This window comes from Pygocentrus nattereri, chromosome 26, assembly GCF_015220715.1.
Source record: "Pygocentrus nattereri isolate fPygNat1 chromosome 26, fPygNat1.pri, whole genome shotgun sequence".
In the NCBI taxonomy this organism is placed as follows: Eukaryota; Metazoa; Chordata; class Actinopteri; order Characiformes; family Serrasalmidae; genus Pygocentrus; species Pygocentrus nattereri.
The window spans coordinates 16,902,881-16,927,123 of NC_051236.1; the positions used below are offsets into that span (position 1 = coordinate 16,902,881).

General features: G+C 38.3%; 2 protein-coding genes across 2 annotated transcripts; both read left to right on the forward strand.

Annotated features, from left to right (window-relative positions):
* Positions 1 to 8,071: 8,071 nt before the first annotated feature.
* On the forward strand, positions 8,072 to 11,406 carry LOC108436245 (caveolin-2-like). Its single transcript, XM_017712615.1, has 3 exons — positions 8,072 to 8,287; positions 10,266 to 10,453; positions 11,256 to 11,406. Exons 1-3 carry the CDS (start codon positions 8,072 to 8,074, stop codon positions 11,404 to 11,406), a joined length of 555 nt encoding a protein of 184 aa, XP_017568104.1.
* Positions 11,407 to 18,733: 7,327 nt separating this feature from the next.
* On the forward strand, positions 18,734 to 24,243 carry cav3 (caveolin 3). The gene is made up of 2 exons (XM_017712618.2): positions 18,734 to 19,029; positions 23,474 to 24,243. The coding sequence occupies exons 1-2, from the start codon at positions 18,919 to 18,921 to the stop codon at positions 23,813 to 23,815; spliced, it is 453 nt and encodes a 150-aa protein (XP_017568107.1). The 5' UTR covers positions 18,734 to 18,918; the 3' UTR covers positions 23,816 to 24,243.

Below are 24,243 nucleotides of genomic sequence, written 5' to 3' on the forward strand. Positions count from 1 at the left end.
CTTACCAACTACCTCAGTGACCACCAGGGAAATGGAATGACACAACAGAAGCCTCTGGCCCTGACTCCCATGAGGGAGGCACGTCTCCCGGATTAAGGAGTTCCTCAAAGTGCTCCTTACACCGGCCAACAATATCCTCATTTGAAGTCAGAGGTTTTCTACCCTTGCCTAATACAGCTTGGACGCAGCCACCCCGACCAGTCCTGAGTCACCGGACAGTTGTCCAGAACCTCTTTGAGGCTGAATGAAAGTCTTTTTCCATGGCCTCACCAAACTCCTGCCATGTCCTGGATGTTGCTTCTGCCACCATTGCGGCTGCCACCTTTTTTGCCTGTTGGTACCTATCACCAGGAGATTCTTGGGTTACGGCCCTGACAGGCACCCACAAGCTTTTGGCTACAGCTACGCCTGGCAGCTTCCACAATGGAGATTTTGAACAGGGTCCATTCAAACTACATGTCCCCTACCTCCTCTGGGACATGAGAAAAGCTCTCCTGGAGGTGGGAGTTGAAATCACTCTGAACAGGGGCCTCCGACAGTCGTTCCCAGCATACCCTCACTATTCGCTTGGGCCCACCGGATCTGACCATCAGTCTTCCCTGCCATCTGATCCAACTCACCACCAGATGGTGGTCAGTTGACAGCTCAGCACCTCTCTTCACCCGAGTGTCCAGAACATATGGTCCCAAGCCGATCATTGACCTTTGATCCAAGGAGCTCTGGTACCATGTACACTTATGAACATCCTTGTGTCGAACTTGGTGTTCATTATGGACAATCCATGCCTGGCACAGAGGTCCAGTAACAATTCACCATTCAGGTTTAGATCAGGCAGGCCGTTCTTCCCAGTCACGCCTCTCCATGTCTCCCAGTCACTGCCAACATAAGCATTGAAGTCTCCCAGTAAGACTATGGAGTCTGTAGGCGGGACCCTTTCCAGAACCCCATCCACTCATTCCAAGAAGGCCGAATACTCTGACCTGTTGTTTGGTGCATAAGCACAGACAACTGTCAGAGGTTTCCTCTCTGCGATTTTAATTCACATTGAAGCGACCCTCTTGTCCACCGGGACAAACTCCAACTGCATGGTCCCAGCCGGGGACTCTCGTAGGAGAGGGACCAACCCCTATCCAGGAGTTTGGTTCCAGAGTAAATATGTACAATATAAATAATTTGTGTTGGAATACACGCATGAGTGGTGAAAATGGTGGTGTTAATCAACAATAATTATAAATAGAGACTATTTTACAGGGCATCATTTGTGTTTTACCTGCTAAAATGCTGATGATATGTTTGCAGTGTGATTTGTAGAGGCTCATTTAACCTTTCAGCCCAAAGAAATCAATGTGTCTTGCAAGTTCGAAAGACATTAATTTCACCAAACTAAGTGGAGGCTGAGTGACTTAAATAAAACATCCATTTTCTGTTTGTATGCAGTTTGAATGTAATCCAGCTGGTAATCATCACATTTTAATAATGTACCTTTAATCTGATTACTATCTTTTTTCTGCAACTATTATGGAATCTTTTTATTTTTTTTTCATATCTTGATTATGTAACGGCATTATATATATTCCATTACTACCAACCCTGGGTGTAGGATACAGTATGAACTATAGTACTATGTATATGAACTATAGTATAGAACAGTACTATGAACTATAAAAATGACAAAATCTTCACTGTGTAGCTGAATGCAGAAGGCAACCATTTCAGAAGACAAATATTGTGCCAAAATCCAGCCTACTTTCACGTTTGCCTGCCCTGCAAGCAGATGGACACTAACACATTTGCAATTTCTTTTGATAGAGTGAGGCTAATTTCAGTGTGTTTTAATTCAGATAAAGATTAGTTGAAGTGTAACTCATTTCAAATTCACTGATACTGATTCTGAGCAGGCTTTCCAACTGCTTTAATTCAGGTTATTTGGAGGTTATTTGGAGTGTCTCCCTTATACCTACACTCATTGAAGCCATTTCAGGAACACTTACTAAGTGGAACTCTCAAGGCTTCTAGGCCTTCAGAGAAGGCCTAACAATTTCTAGACACAAAAAAATGCAAGTCTGTTAAACTCTGCAAGGATTGTACTACTACTATTATTTAATTTTTTTATTTACGTTATGTTTTGATTGAAAACAAAATTTTGAAATATCAAATGGAAAATTGTCTCATCAGGAACTTTTTTCTCCATGGTATCTAGAAAGATATAGCCAAGCAAGCTCTCCCATTGGTTAGGATTTCAGGAGCTGGACAACAGCATAATTTGGAACTGACCTATCTGTGTTTTTGAAAATCCTAGATATGTCACTGACTGTGGTTACAAATTTACAGTTCAAACTGAAGGCCCAGCTCTAATAATCATGGTTCACCACTGGCATAGAGGTACTGTGGTGGTCCCTTTCTATGCTCTGATGGCTGATAAAAAAGTAAAAGTACATGTATATTTCATTAATAATTCCATATTATGTTCTCTTCAGGTTTGCTTTCCTTAGTTAGTGTAATGTAAACTAATTTGCCATCCATTTTGTGCAGTACAGTAAAATCAGATTACAATAACAGAGCAGCACCTGCCCTGGTCCACAGTCTACCTGAGGTCTATTCAGGAGGATTAGTGGTGTCCTAGCACGCTGGAAAAAAGTCTCTCTGCTGCAGACATTCAAGGCTGACAGTGGTTATTAATAGATGGCAGTGGAAGATGATCTCTTAATGGGTCCAAAGGTTGGAGAATGATGTGAAATCCTCTGTTAGTGCATATGAGAGAGGTTGCTGTCATCAAAAAGATGACGGCAATTTTCCACATGCGACTGCAGTGAAAGTGTGGTCTGCAATCCAATTCTCTACAATAACTCTGTTTTGCTTTCCTTTTGCTTTATAGCAGCAGGAACAGCCTTTTAAAACAAAGTTGATTTATCCATTCCCAACTGTGACCACTAACTAGGGTAAAACTGTTCATTTTGTCATGTTTGTTGTGTTATATACTAATAATAATACAATTTTATTTGATAAGCACCTTTCAAGAGACCCAAGGACACTGTACAATAAAAAGAACAAAGAAAAAAATAAATTAATTAATTAATTAAAAAAGAATTTAAAAATAGCATGCAAAAATATGTAGAAGCAATACACATAATTTAAAAAATCACAGTACAGATTCATCCAAAAGCCAGCTGGAAAAGGTGGGTTTTAAGACTAGCTTTGAACATAGCCAGGGTCGAACAAGCACACAACTCAGAGACTGTTCCAAAGTTTGGGGCCAGCAATACTGAATGCCCTGTCACCAACAGTACGCAGCTTAGAGGGAGGAACTTGTGAGAGGGAGCAAATGTGAATCAGAGGAGCGAAGAGTGTGAGCTGGAGAGTACAAGCAATATCGAACTTGATACTGTAGTGGGAGCCAATGAAGCTGTCTGTTTCAGAGTTGGACTGATGTGTTCCCAGGATCTTGTGTGGGTTAAAACCCTAGCAGCTGAATTCTGCCCATACTGCAGCCTATTCACAACCTGAGCAGGGAGTCCATGTAGCACAGCATCGCAGTAGTCAATTCTAGTGTGTTACAAAATTATGGACAACAGTCTCAGCAGCAGAAAAAGAGAGAAAAGGGCGGATCCTAGTAATGCTCTTCAGATGGAAAAAAGCTGCCTTACAAGTATTCAAAAGACAGAGTAAAGTCAAAAATCACTCCCAAATTTCTAATTTGGGTTGAAGAAAAGACAATATAACCAGGAATAGAGACAGCGGTGTTGCTAATCTTTTTAACTGTAGCTGGAGAGGCAATTAATACAGCCTCCAACTTATTACTATTCAGACTCTGGAGGTTCTCAGTCATCCATGTCCTAACATCAGCTAAACAATTAATCAAAACCGAGGGTGGTAAACTGTGAGATGGTTAAGTATATATATAGATCTGCACATCGTCTGCAAAACAATGAAGCAATAGTCCCTGTCTCCTGATGATGTCATCAAGGGGGAGCATGTATAATATAAAGAGCAAAGGGCCAAGAACTGACCCCTGAGGGACACCTCATGACAAGGAGCACGAGTCAGATCTGTTTCCTCCAATAAAAAACTGCTGCCTATCTGCTAGATATGACTGAAACCAGGCAAGTGCAGTACCAGATATGCCAATCAATCTTTTAAGCCAATGTAGTAGTAGTCTATGGCATACCACATCAAAAGCAGCAGTAAGATCCAAAAGAACAAGCAAATTCAACAAACCCTTATCAGATGCTGTTAAGAGTGCAGTGTTAGTGCTGTGATTCTTTCTAAACCCAGACAGGAAAACTTCAAATAGGTCATTGGATTCGATATGGTCTATTAAGTGGACTGCTACAGTCCATTCAAGTATTTTGGTGAGAGATTAGAGATTGGCCAGTAATTTGTTAGAGTGAGGTTCAATTTAGTTTATTAAATCTTGTAAAAAGACAGGCTGAAATGGAACTCAACTCAAATTCACTGATATATTTCCAAGCAGATATATGTATGGGTTATACCCATATACCCATAGTTAAAAGTGTTGGTATTTTAGGGAAATAATGCAATTAGCAAAAGTCAGAAATAAGGATAGAGCTGGAGGACACAGTAGAACATCAGGAGATTATTATCATGGAATATGGATATGATATGGAGTCACACTTTCCAAAATAAATGCTCAGATAAAAGTACAAACATAGCCGTTCAAAAACTCCTTAAGTGCTAAATAACTGCAGCAGAACAGCCAACATCTATCTAGCTCAGTCTTTTAGGCTTGATTATTCTCTTTTTGACAAATGATAAACCTCAAAAGTCACAGATGAGAACAACAGCAAAACAATCCAGATCCTTTTATTCTGTTATTTATGTAATGTTGGTGTGACTTTATGCACCCAAACAGTCTTCCAATCTCTCTTTATCCTTAAGAAATAAACAAGCTGTTTTCATAACTGAGCCTTTAAGACTAATGACATGTAAATGAGCTCTTCATTTCTGACTGGCTGTCCTGTATTGTGTCTCATTCAAAAAGCTTTCTGAGCTGAAACACTCATTATAACTTTAGTGTGAATGTTATAGGCTATATGCAAATTTCTGGGTGCCCCGATCAAATTATATTTTTTGTTGCCTTTCTAAGTGAAAATAAGTGAACCCATCCTCTACAGAGAACACATTTCTGCACACTTAATTCACAGTTACTGTTTTATTTTTTTTCCAATATGTTAAACTCTGTACAAACTCAGCACAACATGAAAAAATATGATCAAATCTGCAGAAGGTGCAAATCTGCAGAGAATGTGATAACTTACCTTTACTTAGAAAATCAACAAAATGTGTAATTTGACCATGCGTGTTTAAAACTCTGTGTACCTTTGTAAGAAAACGTGACTTTTGTGACATCACAAAAACAATGAGTTCAAAAGGGGTTGATTTTGCATCTTACTGTCTGACATATGTGCACTATATGGACTGAGGAGTGACTGGCATATTTTGAGACTTTCACAATGTTTACATCCAACATCAAACTCTATTTCAGGACAATTTGGTACAGAACTGGCCTAAGGCAGCTTGAATACCTAACAAACTGACCCATGCTTTTGAGCTGTAACACTGTTACTGGTTCAGCCTTCTGTGGACATGCTGCTAAAGCCAGTAATGTGCTTCTTGCATATTATCCTCAGAACTACTTTTCGACTGTACAATGTAAACTGGAGAGCAGACAGACGATAGCGTGAAACTTACATATATATTAAACAGACATTGAAGTAATGATCCTGAAAGGCACATCCTCACTGTTACAAACAAAAAGCCTTATCTAATGGTCTCACAGCATACATATAGACTACCTCTGACCACCCCAGTTCCTCTGTTTGCAGGAACAAACTTATGGACCACTAGAAATGCTTTGCTGTAGTTTCCACAAGAGTGCTTTAAAAAGAAGCAAAGACCCATATTATTGGCTCTAACTGCTCATTGGCTTGCCCGATAAATGCCCTCTTTGATTGCTTTGGCAGTGAACATGACTTTTTGGCACTGGCATTAGACCTTGCCTGTGGCACAAATGACCCGTGTTCGATTTCTACTGATTAAACCTATATAGCCTGGTGAGTCAAATCTCAAATCTCATTCCACTGCTCAGTCCATGATATATTCACTCTAACACAGCTGGACATTGGTTGTGATGTAAAGGGAATAAGGGCCTTTGTGTAAAATAAATAAACAAAGTGACCATCTCTAGCCCATTGTAGCCCTCTTTGCTGACACCAGGAAGATTTTGTGGCAGGATTCCTAACTAAGAAAAATAAAATATGTTGTTTGCTTTAGAAAAAAAAACTTCTTATCTTTTTGAATGATGACCAGAAAATCTCTACTTATGAAATGGTTCCTTATTCGCAGCTCATTATGTAAGCTAAAATTGCAATTTATCATCTTCTAGCAATCAGTCTTGGTTAAGACTGTTACTGCCTAATGCATTTCTTCAGTCTTCTTGTTTCTCCACACTGTCTTATCTACTGTTCCAAAGACAGGCAAGGACAAAGGCACAATGGGCAGTTTTGTACAATATATCCACCTGTTCTATCTCAGTGATAAAGCCTATAATGTATAGTATTAGATATACCAGCAAACAATTACAAGTTTTTACCTTCTTAGGAAGTTATCATTGCTAGTTAGTTCACTGGTCAACCAGACTTTAAAAAGAAGAAAATGAGGGCAGTTCTGGTCTGGTGTCTGGTCGACAGGGAGTGCCATAGATCCACAAATAAACACTGAAGAAAAGCCAAAGAACATAATTGACAGGTGCTGTAAAAAAATTAGAACTAGAAAATTCTCTATGAAGTCACTGAGGGATCTGACGTACAGTGATCATTCACATTAGTAAACCTGGCAGCATTCAGAAAGCTACATAACACTTACATAAACTTTTTATAATACCTGACATAAAATTATATTTACAGGTATATAAAAGCTTGTTCAAACATGCATTGGCTGTCATAAAGGCTGCCCTAATTTGATATTAATTTACCTCATAAAGTGTTATGACAACTGATGCTGGTTGGAAGAAGACTTTATAAATGTTTATACCTATATATATCAGCTGTTATGAAAGGCATATGTAGGTGTCATGTAGAGATAAGAATGCTGCACTACAGTAAAGTGTTACTGTAAAACCATCTATCCTAATCCATCCAGTGAGAACAAACACAATGTACAAATGGAACATAATATATGGCACAAAAAAGCAAATGTTTACAAGTAAGTAATGCATAAAATGTGATTGTGTGTGAGAATTATGAGACCTCATTCATTCAGGTCAGTGATAAACACGGATATTCATTTTGTGGACTATACAAAAAAGACTAATGGCTAATTTATTTGTTTGCCTATTTTCTATTAGCGATGTCCTTTTTTTAAAGTAGCAGGTAACAAAGATAATAGTGTTTACTATCTCCTCACTCACAGCTCACTTTGCAGGCTAAATACACTGAAATGAAACACATATATTGGTAGGTAGGCCTAACAAATGCATGTATGTGCTTGTACAGTCTTAAAATGCAGTGCACATGTACTGAGTTGGTTTAAATCAATTTAAAACCTAAATCACCTAAATCAAATGCAAAACACTTATTATCCATACCGAGTGAATATTGGCCATGATTCTAGATGACTGGACTTGAGATATAATGTTTGTTAATGGCCTTGTGCATGTCTTAAGCCTGCTTTACTACTCCTACTACACAATTCAATGACCAGGGCGAAAGAAAAACCCTTCGCAGACAAACAAGAGAACATTGTTCCAACAGCAATTATCCACTTTCTCACAATGTACTTTACTACAGTAGGTCAAGAATTGATGCCCACCCTCAAAACAATTCTCACTGAGGTGCTGATGGTGTTTTTTGTTGGAGTGGTGGGTGGCACAGGCCTGTAGGCCCTATTTGCCCTATTGGAGAAATAGAGTGCTGTCATGCTCTAACTATGTCCCACATTGGTGCAACTGACTTAACTTCTTCCTCAATGATCAACCCTTCCTATTTTATGAGCCATACTGTGCCACAGTGAGGTGTTGACTGCACTGAGGCAGACACCGTCAGTAACGCATGCTATGGACAGGGACAGGGTTTCAGAGGAAATAAGGATAGAGTTGGAGGACACAGTAGAACATCAGGAGATTTCTATCATGGACCAACATGGGATTAATCCCAAGAATGTCATAGTGGAGGAGCATTCAGGGATCCAAACAGCAGAGGATTCCACTCACAAGTGTATGAAGGGGCTTATGGAGGAAAGGGACCCCAAGGGAGTCAACAGGTGCCTTAAGGTAGGCTAATTCATTGTCATTCTTCTCAACTTGATAACCAATAACAACCACAGAGAAAACAGAAGATCTGAACTAGGATCAGTGGTGTAATTAGATTATAGCTGCCATGCAGACAAGGCTGTTGCACTAGGGCACATAGCACATGAAGGAGGGGGGTCTGCAACAACTAATCTCACATGTTTATTAAACCACTTATATTGCTATGTATGCACATTTACACCCTTTACTTATGGGTAAATATACTAAGTTAATAATATGCTTTAAACAATGGCACCTACTTAGAGCACCAGCTTAGTTGAAACATAGCATTAGTGAGTAAACAAGCAAACTATATTAACTTTTGTTGCTGCCAAAAACAAGCAAACATATATTTCCATTTCATTTAAGCAGAGCAGCTGCCCTTTACATTGTGTAAAACCTTAATGATGCATGGATCAATAGACATTATCTATTCCCATTAAATTATAGTAACGTTTTGGGTTTTTCTTTTGGCAGCAACAATGAGTTATTCTCAAAGGTTGGGCTCATGTAAAAAGGGGTCATGATGTTATACTGCCCTCTCCAGTTATATAATGGTAACACAGGACTTCTGCATTTGAACCTATTAAATTCTCTTCATCAAATTGTGTTGCTGCTGTCATTTAACCTCTGTATAACAGCTGAGTGCATTTTGATTTAAACTGAATGTCCTCCTCTGATGTGCCATCAGTGTTTATGTAATACCCAATAAATGCTTATGCTTTCATGATCAGTCTCAAAAGCACACAATTGTTAAATAATCCTTCACTGCAGATAAAAAGCACTTTGATTAGTGGTTAATGTAAATTTTTTAGAAGAGGGATTCCTGTTTCACTGCCAGGAATACAAACCAGAATATACCTGTGCATCTCTATTTGACCTCAGTCACAGGAAAGTGAATAAAATTACCCCACAGTCATGACGGACGTGTCTTTCTTGTTGCTATTGTTTCTATGAATTAATCTTAATATCATAATATTATTATTTGCTGTTATGCAAATCTATATTTTGATCAAGCACATGATGAGATTGATGGTGATGTCCCTTCTTAATTAAAATAATGCATGGCCACAACTTACTAAAGCATGAGAACAGGACCCTAAAGCATGGCCACTGCTTAGTAAGTTGTGGCAATGAGATAGTTATGTTGCAGCCTTGACTTTGTAAAGTATAAGAATGAGTTAGTAAGGTGTCTGAATGAGATAAGTTGTAGTCATGACTTAGTAAGGCATAGGAATTAAGTTGTGATTTAGTGAAGTGTGAGAATGAAATAGTTAAGTCATGGTCACTACTTAGTAAGTGTGGGAATGACATAGCAAATATGTATCATCAATAATTTTGTAAAGCATAGGAGTGTGATAGTTAAGTCATGGCCACGACTTAGCAAAGTGTGAGAATGAGATAGATATGTTGTGGCCTTGACTTAGTAAGTGGGTTGGGAATGAGATAATCAAGTCATGGCCACAACTTAGTAAAGTGTGAGAATGAGATTGATAAGTTTTGCCCACAACTTAGAAAGGCATGTGGATAAGATGGTTATGTCGCAGCAATAACTTTGTAAAGTATAGTAATGAGATAGTTAAGTCATGGCCATGACTTACCAAAATGTGGGATTGAAATAATTAAATCATAGCCACTACTAGTAAGGTATGGGAATGATATTGCTGGTCCACGTGGCTTACTTAGCTGTTATAGTTGTCGTGGCCACATATTATGATCCCATTCACCTTAGTAAGTTGTGGCTACAGTATTTTTATTAAGATAGGATATTAACAGCAGAGCTCCATATTAAACTGATTGTTAATAAAGAACATTTTCTGTAAATCCTCTAGTGTGACAAACCTTTTTAAAGTTTAAATGGGGTCAACTTTCAAAATCCCAGAATTACTGCCTTACGCTACATGATATTTATTTCTTGTGACCAGTTGTCTAAGTTTTAGTGCCCTCTGTGTCCACTCAGGTGAGCTTTGAGGATGTGATAGCAGAGCCTGCGTCAGTGCACAGCTTTGATAAAGTGTGGCTGTGGAGTCATGCACTGTTTGAGGTATCCAGGCTGTGGTTCTATCGGCTCATTTCTCTGCTGCTGGCTGTCCCTGTAGCGCTGGTCTTAGGTCTGCTGTTTGCCATCCTCAGCTGCCTGCACATCTGGTGAGTTAAGCTTCACTGAGAGTGATGAAAAACAACTGCTAAACTGGTCAAGCAGAGTGTGCCCTAATCACAGCCCATGCCTCCTGTACCTTTTAAATCTGTTTATCTACGCACTCCAGTTTGGAATCACCTGGCATTACAGTTTTAGCAATATGATATGGTTACCATATCAGAAAATGGTATGCAGAAATGTGCTGTTAAGTGTTCAATTCAATATTCTAAGTATTTTCGGGAACAAGACATTTTGAGAAAAGAAAACTTCTTTTTGGTGTTAAACAGCTTCCACAATTGAGTACAGCTCCACTCAGAATGCACATAAAATTGCCTACATTTTTACACTTTACCTTTCTATTTATTTAAAACTGGCACAGTACTATCATAAATTAATATTAATGTTATACACTTTCCTGTAATTATTTTTGTATTGTATTAAGGAAAATATAGAATTTTTGAAAGGTATATGTTTTGTATGCAATGCAGTTGTAAAGTTTGAGCACCCCTGGTCAAGTTACATGATTTCATGATGTTCTAAGTGGAAATATGTTAGAAGTCATGGTACATCTTATTTTTTTATTTTATTTTTTACAATATGTTCTCTGTAGAAGATTAGTTTCCACAAAACATCATTTGACTGTACATTACTGATTATTTGCCCAAGTCACAGTGTATTGTTATGGTTAAATGTATCCGTTAGAAAAGATGAACATTTCAGCAAGAATTTTCTGCTTCATATCAGACAGTATGTGTAGCAAGTATGATGTTGAGTAACATGTCCAGTAATGTGTTTGATCTCTCCTCTTAGGTTGATAATGCCCAGTGTGCAGCTGCTGCTAATAAACATGAACTGGGTGAAGGTGGTATGGGCCAGTGTGCTGGATTTGGTGATCGCCCCCTTCTTCAGCAGTGTAGGAAGGTGCTGTGGAGCCATAAATATTCGCTGGGGAAAGGAGTAGCTCAGCCACTTGAGCTCAGGACTTGCATTCAGTTAAAAGACTGAACACATAATAACATAATAATGTAACTTATGAGAAATCTCCAATATCTGAGTATAATTGCTAATTATGACACAGTTAACAATGACAATGCTCTTAACACTGGACACAGAGAATTTAGTGTATTTACTGTGGGTATGTGAATCTTGTCTGTTCTGCATGGAATCACCACAGAATGGTTATACATCAAAAAAAAAAAACGAAAAAAAAAAAAACTAACCCAAAAGAGAGAAAGTCATCCTATTATAACCCGCCTTCATTTACATCTAAAATTGATGTAGAGGTGAGTTGAGTAGATATGTCCATGATAAACAAAAGGAAGACAAACAACAACAACAAACCTACCAGACAAATGAAAACTAGAAATACAGACAACAGCAACAAAGGGGGTCAGATGGACAATTCAAGACAACCCATTTCAGAATGCCAACCCAAATCTGATTTTTGGCATATCCAAATTGATTTTTGATATTCTGGGCACTAAAAAAAGATTTTTGCGAATCGGATCCAAATCACATTTTGGAGGTAGTTTAAAATATGATACCAATCAGTTTTTTACAGTTACATCTTAGTCTGGATTTTCTGTTAAAGTTATTGCATCACTCGCAATGCAACAAAAAAAGTGTCAATCATCTATGCATATGCCAGTGAATTCTGAGAATGAGATGATGCACCTCCATCTCTCCTGCATGCATGTTTTAAATCCATGTCACCAGTGTAGCTAGTATAACATATCAAATGTTGAAACTGAGACATTGTATAATTTTTTTTAATATATGCCCATTTTGAATTTGATGCCAACATGTTTCAAAAAAGTTGAGACAGGGATGACAAAAGACTGGTAGTCTTGTATAATGCTAAAAAACACCTGGTGGAACATATCACAACAAATTTTTGTTTAACTGCCAACAGGTCAGTAACATGATTGGGTATTAAAAAGCATCCCAGAGAGGCTGAGTCTTTCAGGAGTAAAGATGAGGGTAGGGTAGCCACTCTATGAAAGACTGTATGGGCAAGTAGTGAAACAATTCAAGAATAATGTTTCTCAATGTAAAATAGCAAAGAACTTGGGGATTTCATCATCTGTGGCACATAATATTATGGCCACAATCTTCAGGCCCTCAGGCAGCATTTACAATAAACAGAAGCTAAGATGAAAAGTGTCTTGTGGTCTGATGAATCAGAATTTTGAATTCTTTTTTAAATCATGGACGATGCATCCTCCACGCTAAAGTGGTAAGGGATCATCTGGCTTATTATCAGTGCATAGTGCAAAACACAGCAATACATGATGGTATGGGGTGCAATATATAAACATATGGCAATAAATATAAACATATGTTGCCATCTGAGCAACGTCTTTTTCAGGGAAGGCCTTGCTTATTTCAGCAAGCCAAAAGTCTGGGTGCTAAATTGGCCTACTTGTCATCCAGCCCTGTCACCACAGAACATTTGATGCATTATGTAACACGAAATACAAACATTTCATTTTCAAAAATACATCAACTGGTCTCCGCAGTTCCCAAATGCTTACAGAGTGATTTTAAAAGAAGAGGTGATGCAACATAGTGGTAAACATATCGCTGTCCCAACTTTTCTGAGGTATGTTGTTGGCATCAAATTCAAGATGGGTATATATTTAAAAAAAAAACAATTAAATTTCTCTTTCAGCATTTGACTGTTTTGATTTGTTTTTGTAATAGTTTAAATTTAATATAGGGTTTAAATGATTTGCACATTCTGCATTCTGTTTTTAATTACATTTTGCACAGTGTCCCAACTTTTTCGGAAATGTGGTTATAACCTTTTCATAAGAAAGCAAAGTTTGGTTATTTAGCACCTATTAGAGAGATACACAGCTTATGCACAAGATGTTGCGCTTTATTAAAGGCTGAAGCTGGTCCGAGCCACACTGTTCAATAAAGATTTTAAGCTAAAAGCTCGTTCTCATGTTAGCTCGTGTCTGCACTCTCTTAGTTCCACACTCTGACATTGTTCTTCCTGTTTTAATAGATAAACACAGTAAATGAAGGCCAACTCTGTCTTTACATTAAACCCAGGGAATAACAGCTGGAGAACAAAAACACAGAATTAACATGCAGAACATTTCATGAACACACTAAAATATGAAAGCAAACAAGAAAAAACACATTAGAAAATGTAATAGATACCTCAGGGACATGATCTGATTTCCCTGCATTTCAGTGCTTGATGAAATGAAAGATGGCTTTGAATACTAAAATACTTTTTTTTCATCTGAAGATGAAAAGTCAGGCTACTCACAGTGGCAAAGCTCAGCAATTAACAAGCATCTCAAAATCCTACTAGATTAGTCTGTGTATTTTCCAGCCATTATTTCAATTTTCATTAGTAGATGGATAAACAATTTTCAGTCTGTACATGAATGATACATTTCAATGTAACAAAAGAACATTAGAAGGAAAATAATACAATTGCATAAAATCTAGACATATGAATGTCCTTGTAATACTTTCTTTACTCACATCAACAGACAAAATATTCAAGAAGAACATAAGATAAGAAACATTGTACTCACGGTCCAGTTAACTCCCAAAGTAATAAACAATAAACAATAAATAGAAGGTGCTAATAAAGGGGGTGGACAAATAACAGCAGCATGGACCGCAGCAGTATGAGTACGAGGTAGGAGGTGTACATCTAAATGCTGGTAATGTATAAAGTGACATGTGTGGATGATATAGTGGAGGCATTGATTCAGTAAAGCAGCAAAAAATAAGTGGACATGAAGTGCCATTGCAGTAATTGTCTAATTGGAATTTAAGAGTCTTACAGCTTCAGGGTAGAAGCTGTTTCTCAGTCTGGTTGTTTTGCTCTTAATGCTCCGCAGCCTCCTACCTGAGGGGAGCGGAACAAATAGTGTGTGTGCTGGATGAGTGGGATCCTTCATGATGCCAGTGGCCCTTTTCCTGCATCTGGAAGCAGTTCAACAGAGAGTTCAAGACAGTTAATAAGAACTCGAGCAGAGTTTTATTCCCTCTTCTGTGGGCTGTGGGGTCTACTGATCTGTATTGTAACTAGGGCTAAGCATCGTTTAAAAAAATTCCATGTCAATTCCAAAACTGATACCTTGATTTTAATGTGGACTCCAGAGTGATACTTTTTTGATACCTGATATTTGATTAGAAACTGAAAGTGAGTGTGGCTTAAAGCAGAAATGAGTGAGAGGTGCCGGAAGTGGGTATGATTAACTAATAAAGCAGCACTGACATTAATAACCTGTTTACAGAACGTGTCCTCTTTGTGAGCTCTATGGAAACATTTCCATTGTGCACTGATGGACAATGCTGCATTTCTGAAGTTGCATGTGTTTTTCTGTGTTTGCTGTGAGTTTGTGAAATGCATCATATTGATCTTTTTGTCTAAGTTTATGAGCATCTACAAATCTGCAGCGCATTTTATTATTTTGCTGAGTGTCTTAAAAATGCGGCACATATGTTGTTATTTTGATAGTATTTTCTGGGTTTGCTGGGTTTTTGGGGTTTTTTTGTTTGTTGTTTGTTGGGTCTTCTCAGCCACGGTACATATGTAGACTGGCTGAAAAGCACATACCTGTGCTGTTATATCTGATATCAGCTGGGTTTTCACCATAAATGTATAATTCCATAATGTGCTTGAAAACAACTCAGCCAATAAGATTTTAGAACCAGAACAAAGATCAGTTTTATATTTATGAATATTCCATTTTATGAAGCCTATTCTATATGAATAAGGAGCCGGCATGTTGTGTAATCTTTTTCATACACCAACAAAAAGGCACTCTTATTCTAGACGTGAAGAACCTTATGGACTCAGCTGGTAACGCGCTCACATGCTAACTCACAAACTCAAGATTGTCCACAAAGGGGAGCTACTGGCACTCAACTGACTAGAGTGAAAATAACTATGTGTTAGCTAAAATGGCTCAGTCTATTAAGAATTGTGGACACATAAGATGTGCCTGGGTTCTAAAATCTTTTAGGGATGCTACACGCTGGTGCTTGGCATCAGTAACACTTTGTGTCCTTGTTTCTGCTGTGTACAGTTTGGATTACTCCCAGATGTGTTTCTGCTCTATGTATTTGTTAAGAGCTGTTTCTTAATCCTGCTCCTTATATATAATATTGCTGTTGTCAGAAGAAAACCTGGTATGTCCAAAATGATTACTTTACAGGAGAAGGAAAACATACTTTACTTTTAATGTACGTCAATGGAACCAGACTTTTTCCAAGTCATTTTGGGTTATTTCTTTCAGTTCACTCATCATGAAATTTACATACAATATAACGGATAACAGGCATTTTCAAATTATGTCAAAAACTGAAAAACATCAAAATTGAGGTTTTCTTCTGACAACAGTGATATGTTGAATTAAGGAATATCTAAAACCATGCAGTGTCATGGGTCACCAGGTGAAGAATTAAAAAGCATGGGTTTACAGAGACATATGTCAGAACAAGGTCAGCTTATAAGAAATACCAGTCATCTCTTAAAGACATGACATGATGTTTTCCCCTGAACTTAATCAATTACACAGTAAAGACAATACAGTCACTTCCTTCTGTTGGTATAAACAGTTGGCTCAGGCATGTCTGACCTGCCACTGTGTGGGGTATTTCTGTAGCTCTTTCCGCTGGGACTCCAACCCCACCCAAGCTCACAGAACACTGTGAATATTTCTCTAATTAGCTGAGCATCAGAGGGCATGTACCTCTGCAGAATTTCTCTTCTGTTCCCTTCAATTTTGCTGCTACTGAAAAATGAGTGAGACATAAATATCTTTGCAGTGATAATCACTTAGCACACTTATGCAGTGAAGTATGAATTTATAGGCTGCTAATGTTGCCAAATGCAATGGGATGGACCTGTTTAAAGTAATGTTTTATGCAGTAGATTTGGCAGCGGCTCAAAGGTATTTAAATATCAATGTTGTTATTATTTAGTGTTGTTATTACTACTTTAATGGGTCGTTACCAGAATCTGTCTGAATCTCCTAGGATCCCCATAAACAATGAGACTCACAGTGGGAAACTAGGTATTGAGTTTTACAAGGTTCATTAGGGTATTTGGAAAGTTCCTTGCAGTAAATTAATGTATGCCAAGGGAGCATTTTAAGACTTAGAAAGCATTCCATTATCTGCCGTAAACCAAGTAGGGCTATTTGGAAAGACATTTGGATTCAGATATTTTTAAAGTAACACTTGAGTATGAATTTCAAGAAAGTCTCCATTGTATCACGAAAAACATAACATGATGATACATCAAGGCAAAGTTGTCTAATCTTATCAGCAGATTTCAGTCAATTGAGCGTGTCATCGCCTGCTTTGTTAGAATGAAAACCTGCTCCCACACCAGCCCTATGAGAATAAGACTGGACAGCTTTAACCCTTGCGTGGTGATGATGTTTTTGTTGCTCAGTGGTCTGGTGGACCCACCGCATTGTTGTTTTTTAAATCAATACAGTCATAACAATTTATGTAAAAATACCAGATGTTTAAAATATAACAAATGGTCAGCATAGGGTTCTCTTTAACCATGCAATATTTTTAACCATGTTAATGATGAATATTACATTAATACTTTTTAACTTGAAAAGTGCTTTTTAGCATGTTTTTGTCCCTTATAAGTTGCACCATATATTGTGGACTCAAATGGTTCTCTTTTACTGAAATGACGAATCAATCAAGATGACAGAAAGAAGCTGGTCAATAAGAGGAATTTGCCCTGACAAGATTCAAGATCAGCTCAAACAAGCTACAATTTCAAGACGTCCAAGAAAAATATAGTGGTTTGATTCTTTCAGACAAAATCATGCTCTATGGCAATCAAAGGGATTTGATTACATCAATCAACTTACATCAATGGAATGGCATTTCATTCATTGAAATGTCAAGCACCAACCTCACTTTCATGAGTATGAGTGATGTGCAGAATTGCTGGAGTCTTCCAATGATAAGAGACACCTTTATATACCTTTACAGCCCAAACATGCTACCTTGAAGTGTTCTGTTGAAGTTTAAGATGTCACATGAGCACACCAAGGTGTCACAGTCAGGCTGAGAGTATGCAAATAGTGTACTGCTTCTCTTGAGACAAATTTTGTCTCTCATAAATGGTAACTTTAAAGGCGATGGGGAAAAAAATCATAAATTTGTTTAGAAGCTAGTGGAAAAAGATATTATTTCAAGTAATTCAGAACATTTTGAAAATGTTGAAATTTTAACAGTTGTAAAATTCAACTGGCACTTCCAAATTCCGTTTAATCTAGTTAAAGCGTTGCTTACATCAGTCGGTACAGCCTGCTCAGGCTGTCTTTAGTGAGGATGAAGAGCTGTTGCATTCCAGTACTAGCAAGGTCTCTCCTACCTCCACTATCTTCACTTTGAGACACACCTATTGATTTAAACAAATAATATTTCACTAGCCTGTTTCTGAGAATGATGTCAGTTAGAAGGCATTCCCATGCAGACCCTGACATGTTTTAAATATCCCATATGATCCCTAGTGGCAAGCGTAACCTAATACAGCACCAGACAGAAATTGTGATAAGCAAAACATCCGTTAATGTCTGCACATGGTCAAACAGTGCTTATTGTTGAATTCTGGAAAAACCTGTACTTCTGAACTGTAATAATATTTTATTTTAAATATAGAGGCAATTTTCTACTGGTCCACTTATTATAAAATATCCACATATTATGAAGAGCAGCTGGTAATGCAGTTATGATAGAAGTTATATGAGGTGTAGTGTTACTCACAGTGTGTAACACTATGCTTACTAAACCTCAAGACTTCTTAAGTTAACCCCTTCAAATTTTAATAATACATGGTAAGTCTTGTTATTCACTAACTACATAGCAACATTTATTGAATAATTACTGAATTATCAGAGCAGGACGTGGAAGTTAATGATTAGGTGACGCTGCTGTGGTCACTGACCAGCCCACCAATTCGATTTCTAGAGTCTCACCCCTGGGTGGAAATTCATGCTAGTGTGTGACTCCTGCCTGGCTGACCCTTCAGTTAGGTGTGAAATCTGACACAGGCCATGGAATCTTCTTTCATCGTTGCCGTTACAAAGTGTGTGCATGATATGGGGTGCAGTGTATAGGATATGTAGAGCAAGGAAGGGTGAAGCACTCTTTAGAAAGAGAGAGAGAGAAAGAGAAAGACAGAGAGAGAGAGAGGGTGAGTGAGAGAGAGAGAGAGAGAGAGAGAGAGACGGAAGGGACAGGGACCCACTTTAGAGTGGAGGCCAGGCTAGCGCAGCTGTCCTCTAACATTCCAGACGTGTCGTCAGATCAGTGCCGGGAGCTTCAGGAGCAACTGCAGAAGCGTTTGCACGCACTTCACGTTTAACATCTCACTTGCTGGGCGTAACACTGCGTTCGGACCCTTTCTCACCTCTCTACTCTGGTCCCATACTGACCAGCAGCTGGGCCTAAAGCTCCAACTATGGCAGATCAGTACAACATCAACGAGGAGAAGATCCTGAAGGACAGACACGCCAAAGAGATCGACCTGATCAACAGGGACCCCAAGCAAATCAATGAAGATGTTGTGAAGGTATGTGGGTACTTCAACGAGACCACCCGTTCAATTCACTGCATTTTGATATTCAGAGAGGGAAACAGATGGGCCTCATTCAGTATAACTGTCTATTCCTTTGAGGCTACACTCAAATATGCCAAAAAAGGCTTAGAGAAAGTTTGCAGAAGACTTTTTTGTTCCCTGAAGAGCCTTTCAAAGGATGTTTCTTAGAAGAAATGGGGAAGGCAAATATAAAGAACCTTTTCAGAACCACCAAAGAAAGTAGATTCTATAGAAATTAGTCTTTTCCTAGTCCAAATATGTCCAAAGCAAGTACTGTGACAAAGGCATTACATATAATTATAATACATTACCATGAGGTCAAATGCAACTAATGCATTCCTAGGTCATTTGGCAGTGCTTTTTACTAAATTTAATTAAATGTATAAACATAAGTTTCATGAATAACTGTAAAATTGTGTGTTTTATGATGATTTTATTGAAAGTTCTCTATATACACAGCTCTGTTTGCATGTAGCAGAGCTCTATGTACTGCTGCAAGGCATGACCCAAAAATAGCCCGCAGACATACTTATGCCAGGCCAGGCCACACAGCCATTATTTATGGAAGGGGTATAAGGGCGTGTCAGCTAGAGCAGAGATTTTTTTGTATTGATATCTAAGTTTGTAATCGATACTTTGTCGGAGTATATGTTTAAATTGATAAAGCATGAGATGGCAGCACTTGATAAGAAGCAACGTTAGGATTTTATAAATGGAGCTAAATGAGTCATGCCTCATGCATGATGTGTACTCATGTTGATAGCAACCCCCATGTTGCATTTATATGCATGAAGCAATAGTGCACTACGTTTGGATCATTAGATTTTTCTGGAGGTAATGCTGCATTCTAGTCATAAAATAACTGGAAGAATGAATTTAATTAGCTTTATTATGAACAGAACTTCATTAATTCTACGTCTGAGGTGTTTCCTCTTGGAAACTTGTTGAAACTGATCTTTATGGGATATTTCTATTGTTAGATTTTTGTTAGAATTGTTAGAATTGATATTTTCAATTTAAGGTGCCGTAGAATGCATTTATTCAGCACTTTAAATTGTTCTCTGGTGTCCACACAGAAGGCATGTGACTTTGGTCAGTGTGAAAAATGCCCAGATGTGGTTTTACATGGTCATTTTCTATCCCATGATTTGGTCCTAGGATGAAACAAGCTGTTTTCCCTCTCATTGTGGCCTCATGAATAATTTGATGAGCTCTGCTCTGACATCGCAATGGCTCACACAGAAGTAACATGTTGAAAGAGACACAGGATGGAAAATAAAATGGACCTGTAGGTAAATGAGGCAGGTCGGCATACTATTTAGTTAGCTATGCTAGTTGCCTGGAACTTGCTAGTAGCTGACATTACCTATACTAGCTACTTGCTCTGCGTATTGACAACAACACAAAGTAAATTAACGTTGTTACCTCACTTTAAACTTTCGATTTCAGTGTCTGACTTCAACCGTCAAAATGAATAAAATCACAAGTTGTGTTTGGATTTGAGATGAGAATACACTTCTTGTAACTTTTGTTGCTGGATTGCAGCACAATCTAACGCTAATGAGAGCACATACTCTCTAAAACCTGCCCGCAAATTCCTCTCGTCCATGCCCTGTTAACATTTGGAATACAATGACAACACAAGCTGAACAAGTTAGCTAGCAAAACTCTATCATTAGCTGTTTTTCCATTGCACACATATCTATTCCATTGTAACACATATCTACAGGCTTAGTTTGAGTTTTTAATCTTTTCAGCCATGCAAACGTAGGTTACGTCCACAGGCTAACAATGGGCTTGTTGTCCATTAGGCAGTGTTGATGTTCTGCGTTTTGGCTGGCTTTTTCAGTGGTGGCTGGCTGCTAACTCAGTTGCCATAGAGGTGCTCATGCTAACTTCAATGACACCAAAATGTTTGTTCTTTTTTTGGAAATGCTCTTTTCTGGTTTGGTAATGCAATCTTCCTCACATTAACTGAAAGCATGCACATTTCTTCTAGTGTTCTTCTTCTTGGTTCTAGGACACTCTAAATGACCTCTTGGTTTCAGCGGATCCAGTAACCCACTGTAACCAAGAGGTCATTTCGAGCGTTCTAGACACCCCAATAGTTTATGTAAAAGCCTGATAAACTGGGTCTGATTTTAGTGGATGTTTTTGCTATACTAGATTTATGTACTTTTGTTTACTGTATTTCATGTGAATGTTGCTGTATTATCAGGACAGCATATACTTTGTGTATGTGTAAGCCTACAGTATGAAAAGCCCACAACTGTTAGGATTTTGCCTGTTTTATCTATCCACACATCCAAACTTCCATGCAGCAGGTTTTATCACTCCAGTAGTAAACATACTTTTGTAAGCAGCTGCCCATTCTGCACAACATGACTGAGCCTAACAGGGAAAGATATAGTAGCTAGATTGTTGAGCTTCTGAAGTAAACAACATGCATTCATTATTAAAAAACAATAATTTTTCATCATTTCTCTTGTAGCCTTGTTGCCTATTATTACACGTCACAGTCAAACACCTGTCTGTTGTTGTTGGTTATGCTGCATGTCAGTCAGGTGGCCCTTTCTTCTCAGAGTAGTCAGTTCTTGTCCAGGTTAAGAAAAGAAACATGGAAGACCTTCTGACAATATGAAGAAGTCAGGCTTGGAAGGCTGCATTACACTGACAACAGGCTCAGACCAAGCCAGACATGCAAATTGCTCCTTAAATTAACTGATATGTATGAAGATCTAGATGCCTATTTTGAGGCTGATATGTCCCATCATAAATATAGCCTCTGTTAACAGACAGAGTTTAACAGACTGAAATAGTCTGTCTTAATGCTCACTGGTTTTCATGTGTCCCAGAATTTGAAGCTGAAATACACAGAACCTCAAACATTCATGGAAGGACTTGGGTATCAAATTTCTTTGTTTGGGGTATTAATCATCAACCATTTAGGAAGTAAAAATAGCCATACTTTTCCTAAGATGCATGTTTCCTGCTAGGCCAAATAAGCTGGATCGCTTGAACAGATTCAACTGAAAAGTAGCAGCACATTGTTGGACAGTCACTTGAAGTCACTCATAAAAATTCTTGTAACTCTATCTATTTATACACCCTTCAGAAAAGCCAGCTGCCATTCATATTGCTCAATTCATCACAAGTTGATTGATAGAAATGATCCAAAATCACTGACATTAATGTACAATACAAATAAGAATGATTTCTAATGATTAGTCTTCAAGTAGGAAGTAAATTTGTGAAACACTAAAGTGCTTTGAGATGGATACTTTAGATAGGGGTCTTTGGTTTCTTTTCATTAGTTAACTAATTCTTCAACTGAATTATTCCAATTACAAAGAAAAAAAAAAGTTGACAACCATCTGAAGAAATGGCATGTCGCTAATGCTAGCTAGCTTTTATTAGCTGTCATTATGAGCCTCTAGATCAGTGGCTAGCAATAAGGATGTGATAATGGGGTCTCAGGGATTCTCAATGTTTCTATGTAGATTTGTATTTCTGTGTAATGCATGCTGGCTATTATAATAAGACAACACTAATAGTTGAAACATGAAAACGATACAAAATCTTGAATTCTCTAAAAAATAGTGACGCTGAAGAAAGCACTATGGAATACTTCTTAACACAACAAATAGCATATTGTAATGCACATATTGTAAAAACAATGTAAAGCACTATGCAAGAATTTTTGTGAAACCTGAAAGAAATAGCTTTACTGAGTCAGGAGGGGAAAAATTGTTAAATTATGGTGTCTGTGGGTTGCTGTGAGTCACTCTTTAAAGCCTGAAACCATACTTCAAAAGTCTGAGAAGTCTGTTTATACTTCGGACCACATTACACATCTTTATATTCTAATGTCACACACACACAGACTCAAGGAGGTCTAGCTCAGTGTTTAGGTTTCACTACATGCAATTGCACATTTCTACCACAGAGGGCTTCAAATCCTCAAATCTTACATAGCGAAGCTTTAAATGTTAGTTTTTAGCTCACACGCTCCTTTAGCTTAATGCCATGGCTCTTTTCTCAGAGGAGTTGCTATCAGGAGGCCCTAAGAAACAGATGAATATGAATTTAATGGACAGTCATGGGCAGTCATGGGCTGGAGGTTAGGGAACCAGCCTCGTGACCGGAAGGTTGCCGGTTTGATCCCTAGAGCCAACAGCACATGACTGAGGTGTCAGTGGTGCGCTGTCCACCACTCTGGGCAAGTGTGCTCACTGCCCCCTAGTGTGTGTGTGCTCACTAGAGTGTGTGTGGTGTTTCACTTCATGGATGGGTTAAATGCAGAGGTGAAATTTCCCCATTGTAGGACTAATAAGGGTCACTTAATTAATTCATTAAATTGGTCTGAACTGTGCTCCAGCTAATGATATTGACATGTGTTAATGTACCTATAATCCAGGTAGATTTTGAGGACGTGATTGCTGAGCCTGACGGCACACACAGTCTGGATGGAGTGTGGAAAGCCAGTTACACTACCTTCACCGTTTCCAAGTACTGGTGCTACCGCGTGCTGTCGGCAGTCTTTGGCATCCCAGTGGCTTTGCTGTGGGGCTTCTGCTTTGCCTGCATCTCCTTCTGCCACATCTGGGCCGTCATGCCATGCATCAAGAGCTACCTGATTGAGACCCAGTGCCTGAGTCGAATCTATTCACTCTGCATCCACACGTTCTGCGATCCGTTGTTTGAGGCGCTGGGAAAGATCTTCAGCAGTGTACGGGTGGCGCTTCGCAAAGAGGTGTAGAGATCACGGAAGGAAACACTGTTTACAAAAATTTTGCAGGGGAAATTGGGGTTTTGTTTTGCCTTTGTTTTATCTTTGTCAAAAGAGGTCAGATTTTGATATATTTATGGTGGATTTGAGTGCTGACACAGGAGAATACGTCTTATTCCTTTGTGTGACGAGGCCTTCTCCCTGTAAGCTCAATAAGTATTTTTATTGGGTGCTAGCCTAACAGTATTTATATAATGTTGCAAAAAAGAGATGTAAGAAGATGAAATTGTGGAATGACAAAATGGAAGAGAAAATTACTTATAGAATAACACATTTCCTATAGTCCTGTATTTTAGAGAAATTAGTTAAGTCTAAGTTGTCCTGATTTTTTTTTTCTCTCACCATAAGTAACATGTCTACTGTATTCTGTGCACAAAATAAATTCATTTTAAATGGTT